A 13182-nucleotide genomic window follows, 5' to 3' on the forward strand; every position below is an offset into this window, starting at 1 on the left:
TTTGTGTTTTAATTGATTAGACCTCCCTTTGTTAGCCATGGGATGGACCGAACATAAGTGCACAGGATACTTAACGTTCAGGGAAACTTTCAAGATTAAAAAATTTGTTTTGTTGAGATTTTTCGTGCAAAAACTGTATAAACATTGTAAGTTTGTGACTTTTAGGGTGTATGGATGAAGAGAGGACAATTTCCAGTTCATCTTCACTTAACTGTACTAAACCATTTCACTCATAACATGATTATGTATGTGATATGGTATTATAAATTGGCACCTTGTTTCTCTCTTGTACAATGACACGTGGTATCAGTACTCACAGTGTGATGGGCAGGTTTTTAGCATCCTCCTTAGTGCCTGTCAGAGAGATGGTGAAAGTTGGGTCTATCTGCTTGCCTTGGATTTCATTGATGAAGTGGATCTTGAACTGATAATGATAGACTGTAGAAAGGAAGAATTTGCAAAGTGACAAAATTAATGGTCAAAGAAGCAATAGACTTCTCAGGCAAAGAATTTTGCCTTTCAGAGCAGAAACCTGATTGATATTTTTATTTTATTTTTTAAACGAATTTGTTGCAATTAAAACAACATAATTTTTTCTGATTGTTGCTGTGCTGTGTAATCCCTTAGGGTTTGGGGCCCTGTTGCTCTATTTCAAAGGATGGAGAAAAAAGGTAACCTGGGCTGGGTTCCCTTTGTAGGATAAAACATTCTTCCATGGGAAATATTTCAGCTTTTCTGAAGTTTAACTGTTAGAATTTCTGGCAAGCCCTCTATTTAATCAGCAGACAAATCCTTATGACTGGACATGGCTAGAGATGTATGATACAGATTGAAGACCTCATGCAATTTGGTCAGGCTTTTTCTCTGATCGGCTAGAAAATTGCCCTGCAAAACAGATGACGCACAAACTTTCCTTGACTGCATAATGATACATTGTGCTTAACGTGCATCTGTTAACAATATGGCTTTGTTGAAGCACATTACTATAAGAAAGACTTCATTAATACTTTGAGATTTGGTGGGTTTCTGGAAGAACAGTGTTTAGGAAAGTCTTTGAACTGAATATTGTCAGAATGAAGAATGCCTAAGAAATCATCAGTGTACTGATTACAAGCAGTCTGACATTTAGTAAATTATGAAAAAAAACCTCCAACATACAGTTAGCGGCCACATGCACACAGATATTGTCAAAGAGATTTGAATGTCCAAAACTCTTCTGTCTGGTGATTCTACCAGCCACCTTCTTGACAAAACTGATAGATTTAGGTGTTAAGGAAGAAAACCTGAAGTAATTTCTATTAAAAAGACCACAGAGTATTTGGAAGAATTAGGGGTGTTGTATTTATCCTTGCAATCTGGTCAAATTGCACATGGGAGACTGTTCTGGTAAATGTTATGGCACACTACATCTGAGAATGGCTCCACCATCCTGCTAAGGGAGTCACCTTTTTATGTATAAATGCAGATAGATTTTTTTTTTGTGCAGCTGTGTTCACAATGGAAGGTATTTGCTAGAAAGTCTGTATCTTTTTGTTGTTGCACAATTATTGTATATTAGTGAACAATGTATTTTCTTTTGAAAAAGTGTTACTCAGTAGAAGACAAAATGGCTGATTCTTTCCTGCAAGCCTGATGAGCACAAAGTAGGCTTGTTTACAGATCACTTTTATTAGTGTTTTGTCTTGCTCTGAGTTTTTTCTCCAGGTAAAAATGTATTGTTCTAGTGTATGTTCTGATAAAGCCTAGGCTTTTGCTATGGTCATGATGCTCAGTTTAAGGAAAAAGGTGAGCATATTCATATAAAAACTCTGACTCAAGGTCCTATCACAGCTTGATTATAAGTGTTAACTTCTTTGTAACAACTATTTTTTGTTTGAACTGGATTAACCTATGGTCCAGAATATAATGCCATTAACCTGAAAAATGAAAGTCAGGTTTTGTGAAGACGCAGAGGATTGTGAAGTGTAATACTGAGTTTCTCAGATTTCTTCTGTTTGGGCTTCTCACATGATGTTCAAACATTTTTTTAAAAGTGTTACAAGGATGACTTTGTATGCACCCTCCCACAGCTGCCGCCTTGTTTGGGAGCTTTTGTGAAAGGAAACCATTGTCTGGGGCACCGATATCTGCGTATGCGCCAAGGATGTTTTTTTGAAGCAAAACCGATTCCAAGCATAAAAATGCAATGTGTTCAAAATGGAAATCAAAGCCAACAGGACACAGTTATTTTACCACAAGCTGAAACTGTCTCTGTGTCCAGAGAAGAACTGCAGCACAGGGATCGCGTTTCTGTGCCCAGGCGTGGTGGTAGTGGACACCACGTCCTCGGAGCAATTAGCTTTCCTGATTCTGATGGTGACCTGACTGTGCTGCAGCCAAATAACATCGGGAACTAGACACGGCCTCTGGAATTTTTACATCTACTTCAGGTCGCTTCCTGAGGCATTTTAAAAAGTCTAAGAAGAGATGCAGCAGATTTGGCTACTCTGAGTACCAGTCAGGGCTGAGGAGACCCCTCTGGAGTCATCACTGTGTACTTCACAGCTGTGTTAATGGAAGACTTCCAAAATTCTTTTAAAAGTACCTGAATTTTTGTATTTTTTTTAAAGCCTGTGATACTGCTGTTGAGTACCAGGCACTGTGGGGAAACAAGATGTGTAATGCAAGCAGCACTTTTAAGCGTTTCTCCTCAGGACTGGAAAGTCCTTGAGTGCCCATGCTAGGGGCACGCTGTCGACATTCACAGTGCGTCCCCAACCCCAAAGCCTTGGGCGCGGGACAAGCGGGCTGACCCCTCCAGCAGGAGGGAGGCACCACCTCTCCGGCTGTGCCAGGCCGAGCGGGCCGGCCGCGGCAGCTGGTGGCGTGCTGAGGGACCCCCAGGGCCGCGGGGCTGTGCTGGGGGAGCCCGCGGCGGGCGGGGCCCTGGCACCGCCTCAGGGCTGAGGAGAAGGGCGGGGCGGCGCTGAGGGGGCTGCGGGAAGGGCGCGGGTTGCTCGGCGGGGAGCTGGGCGCCCCTCGCAGGTCTCCTCCGTGCGTGGTGGCCTGCGGCTACGGGCGGGAGCCCTGCCTGGGCTGCGCTGCGCTGTTGCTCACCACATACCTCATCGATAGCCGGGGAAGGAGGTAGCGGGGAGGAACAGCACACGCCAAACGTCCCTGCACTGGAAGTCCCCTGGAAGAAGCGTGTCCCTGCCGCTCATCCCACGTAGTCCTGCTTGTTCTCGCTTTAAAATGTATGTAAACCTTCCCGCTGGCAGGTGAACGTCTGCTCAGCAGCAGCAGTCGCCTCATGGGCTCTGTGGCAGCCGAGTCGTAACCAGGCTACAGCCAGGCCCAGGCCATTTTGTAATGGAGGCTGGCAGATAGGCCCCGCTTCCCTGTCAGACTTCTTCCCCTCTGTCTGGTAAAACGTGCAAGGAACCACATTGATTGTCTCTCTGAGCTTAGAAAATTGTTACTTTATGCTCTCAATAAAGTAATTTAATGGAGATAAAGCTAGAGTACCAGTCACTTTATTTTAGTGCTACAGTTCTGCCCTGTAACAGTCCTTGCTATTCTGTTGTCTATCCATTGTTTGAAAAGTAGTAATTTGCATGTCATCTTGTAGCCTAATTGCAGATAAAATTTGGACAAACTTGGAACAGGAGGTGTTACAGGCCTCTCAGAGCAATTATGCTGCTTTTTTGGCTTGGCTGTATGCCTGCATATGTTATAACAAACTCGCACAGGCCAGTGGTAGGCAGATCCTGTAGATCAGGACCCAAAGCATCTCTGAGGCCTCAGATCCACAGTTAGCCTGTGGCAAGCATGCAGCATGCTTTTTCCAACAGAAATATTGAGAGTCAGGATCTTAATGAAAGGGCGTCAAGATGGCCTACCGGGATTCTCAGTTGTCTCAGCAAATTGATTATTCCCATAGATTTTATAAGCTTTAATAAATGAGTAAACAGGATCACAAAGCTTAGGCTTGTTCTCTCAATCTGGAGACTGTAACAAGTATTCCCACAAACCTTTGAAAGGCATATGTGCTCTTGTTTTCAAAAAGAGTTGTCTACTTTTTGGGAGCCTTTCCTCCCTGATGTTGTAGCCCAGTGTGTTGCACCGGTTCTTTCTACAGTTGAGGCACATTCCTTTGTTGAAAGTGTTGATGTCGTTGCACCAGTATGCTGTGCTTTGCTTATCGTTGTGAAGTAGAGAGTCGATGAACAAATGAACTGACCTCTCATGGGCACATTTCACAGTTTGAGTGATGCCTGAAAAAATGCAAACAACAAAATTTTGCATGCCCTTGTTCCTCTTTACCACTTCAACTGCAGAGGTGTACAGTAACCAACTATAAACCTGTCATTTTTTCCCCCCACCCCTTTTACTACTAGAACATCATGATTTTGCCTCGGAAATCATATGTTGTAGCAACTTTACTTTTTAGGATTATCCAAAAATAGTTTGGCTGAACCCACATGATAATAAAATTGAACAATTTCCTGCTTAAGCTTCTCTAGCCTGACTGTTAATAAAGACTAGACTTTTAAGACTGTAAATATGAACCTTGATTTCATTGTCCTGGCTGTTTTGGTCAATATGAAATACAATATGAGGCTATATGCAGTCTTTCAGATCATGCCACATTAAAGACAGCAGTCTCATTCTGAATGGTTGAACACTGTTGTCCTTTGGATGCTTACGCAGTAATGTCTTATTTTGTCCCTATCAGAGTGACAAACTCTCATGTTGAATTGAATTTTGCTTGCAGCTACTACTGGGGAAAAAGGAGCAAAAAATGTATTAAATACATCAAAAAATTATTAAATACATAGATCTGCTTTTACCAGAACTAAGTATCTTAAGTGTCATCAAATTACGAAAGTTGTTTTCTTCTGTGTAATCGGGATATATCACAATGGACTGTTTTTATGTCTTCACTGATAAGCTTTCTAGCTGATGCTTGGTGTCACATTTGTCATGAATTATCCGCTAACAAGTAGGGCCTACTTTTAGATAGTGTGATGATAATTGATAAATATTTTTGCAGTACAGTATGCTGGGTGAACAGTACTTTTTGGGGGGTTTTCAGTGAGCAGTTCTGGTTGTCACTGTGCATCAGTACCTTATCTTTTTTCAGTATGTTGCATCAGTTTCTCTGTATGTTTATGTTTAGGTACATTGGAAATAAACTTCTATATATAAAACCTAGCCGGGAACACTGGCAGTCAGGTCCTGGAGAGAGCATCATCTGCGCAGCTGAAGGATGGGGAGTTGGGAAAAGGTGAACTAAGGAGGTGAGTAGTACAGCTCTGTATTTTATTTGATTTGAAATAATTAATTGCACACTAGATGAATCTGGCTTAATTAGAATAAGTTTTCTCATTTCCTCTACTGCTAAAACAAATACCTTTGAAATTATTCAGAAGTGCTTGACAGCAGGATGCTCATGGCCTCATTTACAGAAGTGCTAGGCAGCCAGATTCCTTACTGGAGTCAGTCAGAACAGCTTGAACTAAATACATGTAAAAACCAGATAACCAGTTTCTAGAAAAGAAATTTCCGTGCATATAAGGGGAGATAATCCTCCCATTAGATACTCTTTAAGACCATAGAGATATATAAAATTTCCCAGAGATACTGTCCATGCAGCTGCAGTGCTGCTTTGCGTTTTGTGCCATTGGTTCTTACCAGTGATTCCATATTGTGCAATGTGGTTATATACATGCATGATGTGACAGCCAGGCTGAAAGGTGCCTCCATTGGGATAAAAGTCGAAGTGAGCCACAGGCTGCTTGATGCCAACACTGAGACCCATGTGCTGTTTAGTGAATGTATGAATTGCGTCTACGAAGTTTGCATCATCTGGAGATAAACGGTCTGTTGGTGACATTCCTTCAAACAAGGGACCGGCAGGGTCAAGGCCTGCAATGAATGCAAATAATCCCATTGTGATATAGTGCAGATGGACTGTTCTTTTACTGTTATGAGAAAAGTCTGTTATAAATATTTAAAAACACCACTGGTACTTTACAAGGTCTTTCACTGATAGAAACAATGCTAGGAACACTCGTCCTGCAGAGGGTACATGGATACACCAAAAGGTAAAGTAAACACAGGCGCTGTAATAAACAGTAACTGCTACATGCACAAGGACACAGGCCCCGAGATAGATGTGTTTGTTATAGACAAACCATGCTCACTACTGCTTTGTCACATGAGGGATGTTTACTTAATTTTGTTCTTTCATACTCTAGAGGTCATGCATTTCGGAGGCCCTTCTGAAGACACCAGTCCCACAACAAGGTTGACTTCTAGCCTACATTTGGGACCTAAAACTTTTTATAAAGTTTCACTTTTTGCTTAAAAGAGCTGTATGTCTGCTAGATGTTGTTTATAATAATTTTTCAACTTTAAAAGTCTTCAAGGCAAATTATTACAGTATTCAGAAAAAATAATATTCCACTTAGGGAGTCTTGCTGATTTTTAGTTTGCTAGATATTTTTGTATGCTGGTCTTTTCAGTTGGGAACTGATTTATGGAAAAGGATTGCCTGCATAGTTTAAAGCTGCCTTAAGTTTTGAGGACAAGCTTCTAAATTTGAGATTCTTTAGTTGGTACTAAGGACTAACGCAGAGTAGTCCTTAGATAGATTGCATAGATGTAACTGGACAAGACTAATAGCACAGGCTACAAGTAGGGATGTCATCCTGAAGGCATACATTTCCTTTTATTTTAATAGCTTTTATCACTATGAATTTTTGAAGCTTATTGTTACAAGTCTGAATAGTTTTTGCTGAAGAATGCATATAGCTGTTACAATAAATAATGTCTTCATTCACTTCAATTCACTGTATGAGCAATGTACCACAACTGAAAGCTCAAGCACAATTAGACAATTTCCTTAATGTAATCTTCTTTTAAAAATGAGTTGCTAAAAATGAACAGTGTATTTGAATGGCTTTGGGTCAAGATAGTGACCAAAGATCCAAGGTTAGTGGCTAACATTTAGTTTAAGGTGTTATTGGGAATGGATAAAAGATAAATTCATGCGACTTGAATCTTTGGTTTATGGTTTGTAGTCCCCACACCTGTATATTCTGTATGTCATAATTTGGACTGAGGTAGGAAAGACCAAAGCTAGAAATACTATTGATGCTTCATTTTGAAAAGTGTTTTTATTAATTTTTCTAAATCTAATTTCTAAACCAATGGGATTAAACTTCTAAGCTATCACAAGTATTGCTATTGAACAGCTAAATATTGATATGACATTGATATGTCAAATATCTATGTAACTTAAATCAGTTGAGTGTTACATTTCTTGAAGTTACAAGTCTTTTACCTGTAATTCTTCCAATCTTGTCTGTACCGCTGATATAACTTCCAGCAAATCCTGAAACATGAGCTCCTAGGCTGTACCCAATGAGGTGAGCATTGCTTCTGGAAAATTGAATGGATTCCTGGAAGATAGTGGCAGCTTGATTTAGATGCAGAAAATGTGAAAAGTAAACAGTGAAATACTTACTACAAGCTAGGAGTGCCATGAATTACAACACAAGAGATTTGTACGTTGATTATGGAGGCCAAATGAGGTGAATGGATCATGCACTAAATTTCTTCGCTGGCTGAATGTTATCCCTTGCCTCCTTTTCACACAGCAGGAAAATGCCACTCATTTGGGCACTGCTACTTATGCGCTATGCTCAGTAAAACCATTGACACAGTAGGATTTTTGTTGCTGTTTGTTGCAAGTGATGCAAATGTGCGTTGCCTTTTGTCTGCAGCATTTGACTTTCCTATGACTATAAAATTGCTATCTGTCCTTTAACTTCAGTGTAAAACAATCCTTTCTATAAAATGCCTTGGTTTTTTTTGCCTGAGATACTAGCACAAGACAAATTAGAAACCAAAGTATCAAAACATTGATCAGACATGCTAAGTGATACGGCAACAACATTTCTTGGACTTATTTGTACAAAACTGGGTATCTGATCTGAAACAAACCTATTGAAGCAGAACTGGCATCAGGCCCTTCTTTCTACCTAATGAATACTGACTAGATCTTAAGCATTTCACCTGAGCCGCGAGGCTCAAAGTTTTTCTGACTTGTAAAGAAAAATGTAGCATGTTTTTCTTGCAGGAAAGGCAAACCTCTGTTTTAATTTCATTGTGGATATTGCCTGTCACAGTGGAGTGGCTTTGCACTCTCTTTTAAAGATGAGGTGAAACTTGGCAACCTTCTTTTGAGAGGCAGCTCTTAAAAATCGCAAGATCTGACCAATTTTCTTGGCAGGTGTTCTTGAGATGGATGCTATTGAGATTGTTACTGATCATGCCCTATTAACTCTTGACTAAGAGCGCTAAGATTTACTTTATTTTTATTCTTTATTAAAATGTTGCACAGCACTGCAGTTTTTGTTACAGCCATTGAGTATATTTGAAATACTCACCTGCCTTTAAGCAGACAGAAGTGTAGTGGAAAGATAGTTATGGGAGCTGGAATGAAGGGTTTTTAACTATTAAACTCAGGAGGGGCGCTTCTCAACAGAAGGAAGGTTTACTGCTTGAACACGCTCAATTGAATGCTGTGAAAATTTATGGTATACTTAAATCCTGGAACATATCATGGTACAAGAAAAGCTACCTACAATGCTGGAGCAAGGAGTCATTTATTCAATCCTTGATTTGTTTGCTGACACTGGAGAAATCACAGACTCTCTTTATTGTTGACAATGTGGTGTGTCCTCCTGGGAACTGAACAAAGTCCACTGTTTGATTCATTCAATAATTAAACAGCTTCAAAATATTACTTCAGGCTCCAGCAACTTAAACTGCATTTGTTTAACCAATCAAGAGCTAAGGTTTCTTGTAATGTCACAATGAAAAATAGTGACTCTGTCTCTTCTGCCTTCTCTTTTGTGCCTGTTGTTCCTAACTGGGCATGGTATCTGACAACTTCTAGTCCTGCTGTTCCTGTTGAAAGCAGCTTAGCCCTTCAATGGTGTTTGCTACAAATCTTTCAGTTTTGCAGTGTATTTCCCTTCCACCTTAAGCCTTGCTGTATTTAAATTAATGTATTCAAAAATTCATTGTGAGATACAGAAGTATAATTTCATTTCAAATTAGGTAGCTTAGATTAGTACTAGAGAGAGACGAAATAAGAGTTGCTTAGGGTGCCTGGTTTGTATGAGTGATTCTTCTTCCAGTGTTTGTTTTCTGCCTTTTCTTAAACAGTGCTGGAGACCAGTGATCCCTTGCAGACTTGTCTGCAGCCTTTTCAATCCAGCCATGGCCACTGGTCCCTATGTAGCAGGAGTTTTGATAAGTAGTCACTACATTAGCATGGCTCTGTACTCACTACTGCCTCCGTGTCATCTGCTTTGTGAGGCATGCCTGTCCTCTTAAAAGGTCTCCCTTTACATTCTGGATATCTAAGCCATTATTTTAGAATAATCTTTGGGGAACAGAGGCAAAAATCAGACACAATGTCATGCTTGAATTCTGCATTAAAAGCAGAAATTAAGCACAGATAACATAAACCCATTTTACTGAACAAACCACTTGTAAATGATAATGTGTGCCTGCTTTCAAAGTGTGGGACTCCGTCAGCTGTCTGCACACATGCTAATTGAAAAGCTAAAGTAGCATGAAATTATCTCACCTCTAAAGATATATCAAAATGTTTTAATAAACAGGACCACTTGCTTTTTTCTCTTGCATGATGAAAGTTTTATGAAATCATATGAAAGTTTATGGAAGAAAAATTTGCAATGTGTTAAAGAAGTGTGATTGAAATGAACAGCATTAACCAGCACAGTATTTCAGAAAGGTGGTAGAAGCGTAAGAATAGGTAAATAGGTCTATTCCAGAGAAACATGTGTTGATCCAGGGGCTCTTACCTCCAGCCATTCCAGGAAGTCTGCTATCTCCTGTCCTATGTAACGTGTATTCTGTACAGCAATGGGATAGTGCTGGTGAGCAAATGTAAGCCAGTCTGCAATGATCACATTAATTTGTTTATGCTGAGACTTCAGAGCTGCTGCCATTTTCCAAATCCAACCTTCTAAAATCCCATCCACCTGTTTTATTAAAAAAAAAAAAAAAAAAAAAAAAGAAAAAGACAGTCTTAAGGGAAAGCAGTCTCCGCCAAATATTTCTTGTGAAAAGCTTAAGGAAACAAAAAACATAATATAAACAAGGAGGGCTTAATGCTGATGACTAGATTTTAGGGGCTTCAGCATGCTTCAGTGCTGAGAATCTTTGGATTTTGGTGGACAAAAAAATGAAAAATCAATATAAGAGCTGTATAATAATTTATGTCTTGTAATATGAACTCTTATAGGTGAAATGATGTCCCTAAATATTTTCACTCATTCTGAGATAATTGGTATTACCGATTAAAAAGAAAGACAGAAATGCTCAGAAAATTTCTGATTTCATTCAAGAGCAGCTGTCCCTGTAAATTTAAGCTAAAAGGATTGGAGAGGGAGGGAAGCTGGAGGATTGCAGACCATAGAGCATTTACCTTCTACAGCCCTTCCATTTTGAGATCCACCTTTTTTTTTTTTTGAGTCATTCTTTTTTTAAGGACCTGATCACAATTGCCTTGCTAGCATAAAAGACTACTTCTGATTTGATGGACCAGAAGTATTATTTAATCTATCAGATTTAATTGTTGCTCTAGTTGCACGTATTTTCTCAATTGATAGAACATCCTTATCTGTTCTGGTGTTTTAACAGAATTTGGGAGGCTCAGTTCTGGGTTTCCATACATATTTCTCTAAGAGCCCAACACCTCTGCAAATTACGTTAATATGAATGATGAATTTTGATGGCAGCAGCTTCAGGTCCATGATTTGTCTTTGAGGAGGGTATATTTTTTGAACAAATTCTTATTTGGAAGGCTTGGCTAAAGTAATCTGGGGCAATATTTCATCCAAAGTCAGCTCTGCTGTTATTTGTTAAGAGAGTTATATGCATCAAGGGTGTTGTTCAAAGTCTCTCTGCATATTTGCAGATATGCAAGAAAGATCTGTTTTGCCACATTATGTGATGACATTGGTTCTATGAGAATCAAGGATCTGTTAAAATGACATTATTTCTTATCCTGCCTTTTGTTTCTTTTTCAACAGAGAAGCTGACCAAAAGTCACTCTTAGTACTGCCGTGCTTTTGAGAAAGGTTTTCATGGTGGAATTTTTTTTTACACAGTTTAACTGGAAGCAGTTCAGTGATAATTCATTGATGTTGAAGGCTTCATTTTCAGGTGAAGGGGCTTATAGAGAAGTTCTCTTTAAAGGTGTATCTGTGAGAAAGATGTGTGGAGATTGTGTGCACTTCCTTTCAGTAAGTCTGTAAATATCTGGCAGTGAACATATCAGAGAAATGAAACTTGTATTCAGTCCTCCAGAGGCATAGCACATTAATTCAGCTAGTTGTTTGAACTCTGCTGGGTTTAAACCAAGGCTGAAGCTAATCCTTGGCATGGAACTCCCATATGAAAAATTGCTTGTACACTGTTCCTTCAGTATCTCAGTGGAGAATGTATTATTTCTAGCCATGATTGCTACCAGGGAAATCCACCGTCTTTCTAATCACAACCTTTCTTCTGTAGTTACTTTTGGCACTAGTATAATGAGAAGGAAAGTATATCAAATCAGATGTAGTTTGAATTACAAATAAAATGTGAGTTCATACCGACCAGCCATGGACTATCATCACCAGAGGAAGAGAGGCATTGAAACTGCATTTGTCAAGAGTCTCCAACTGATTTAAAAAAATCTGACAGTCGTCTTCAGTTGTATCTGTATAGAGTCGAAATTTGGTTTCTAAGTTTTGCTGATCTTTCTTTGTCCTAATGTGCTGACTCTGTGATCCCAGTGCCTCTGAAATGAAATTCGTAACAGTCATAATAGGATGGAACCTAAAACCTGAAGAAGTTACTAGTGAAACACAGTTTGTAAGACAAAGTTAACTAGTAAGGTTGAAACTCTAGCTATGTATAATTGCTGCCTACTACAGGTGGGCCTAAGCTATACATTTGGGGTCAAAAAAGTGATCTCTTTCAAAGTTTGAGATGGTCTAGATGTGCCTCTGAATCCACCTATTTGAACAGTAACGATTACACAGGAAATACTGATCTTCTTGCTACGGGCCCTTATAGAATGCATAAGTATTTTAAAGACGCAGTACCAGTGTTGTGACTCTACAGTGTTAGTGCGTGCACAGGCAAGCACATTCATGGGCTATTAACTCTGCAGGGCATATTTTACTAATGTACATTTGCTAGTAATTGCTGAGCAGCCATCATTACACTAAAATAACCATTTCGTTTGGACTTGTAACTCTGCTTAGAGACTTAGGTGACTGCTTAAAACTATTAGACCGCATTTTAAATTATTCTTTTTCTCTAAAAAGGCAAGATGAAGTGTTCTTGTTCTAGTTATAATAATTTTGGTGGTTTTGTTTTTAGATAAAATAGCTTAGTACAGATAGGACAGCATTTTCAGAAATGTCTATTAAGTACCTGGGATGGTGTCTGTATTGAAGAAAGTGAGGGCAAGGTGACCTCTGGTCTTATCAACATTGTGAGCTTAGAAGGAAAAACATGAATATAGAGAAACTGCTGAAAAATAGAGTAAAATAAAGCAGAAGCTTACAAAGAGCACATTGTGAGATGCAAGCCTGGTGTTTCCTTCTAATAAGACTTCAGATTGTTTATTTTATTTATCTGAAAATAATCCATATAATAAATTATTATTTAAACTAGAAAAAATGGGGATTAGTAGAAAATAAATTAGGGTGTGATGAACCTAGCCAAATAAGAGGTTACAGTTCTTTGTGTTGGAAAGGAAACTTCTAGAGCGGAGAGAGTTTCCTAATGGAGTTCCTTGGGGACTGTTTTTCGGCTAATCTTGTTTTAATATTTTAATTAAAGAAGCAGGCAGGAAAGGTACAAGACTGAAAAAATTTAGAAGGCATTTGCTAATACTGAGGAGACCAAAACATTAAACACGAAGAGCTAGATGACCTTGAAAATACAGCAACAGAAACAGGTAGAAATCTCATACTATGAAGTGCAAGGTCATACAGGAATTTCTCTATAAATGGAGCTCATAAATTGGAAGTGACACAAGGGTAAAAAGACTTGGCTGTAGTAATCAATAAGAAAACGGACTATAAGTCACCACTGTGA

At 39.2% G+C, this 13182-nt stretch overlaps 1 protein-coding gene across 1 annotated transcript in view; it reads right to left on the reverse strand.

Annotated features, from left to right (window-relative positions):
- The window catches only part of LIPC (lipase C, hepatic type), an 84158-nt gene that overhangs the window by 3835 nt on the left and 67141 nt on the right, over positions 1 to 13182 (reverse strand). The window contains exons 3-8 of the mRNA XM_068410746.1: positions 11685 to 11872; positions 9888 to 10067; positions 7331 to 7448; positions 5677 to 5910; positions 4014 to 4256; positions 318 to 438 (exon numbers count right to left, since the gene is read on the reverse strand). Of these exons, the coding sequence (XP_068266847.1) occupies positions 318 to 438; positions 4014 to 4256; positions 5677 to 5910; positions 7331 to 7448; positions 9888 to 10067; positions 11685 to 11872 (1084 nt within the window). The remainder of the gene's footprint in view (positions 1 to 317; positions 439 to 4013; positions 4257 to 5676; positions 5911 to 7330; positions 7449 to 9887; positions 10068 to 11684; positions 11873 to 13182) is intronic.

Source organism: Nyctibius grandis, chromosome 11 (assembly GCF_013368605.1).
Source record: "Nyctibius grandis isolate bNycGra1 chromosome 11, bNycGra1.pri, whole genome shotgun sequence".
Lineage (NCBI taxonomy): Eukaryota > Metazoa > Chordata > Aves > Nyctibiiformes > Nyctibiidae > Nyctibius > Nyctibius grandis.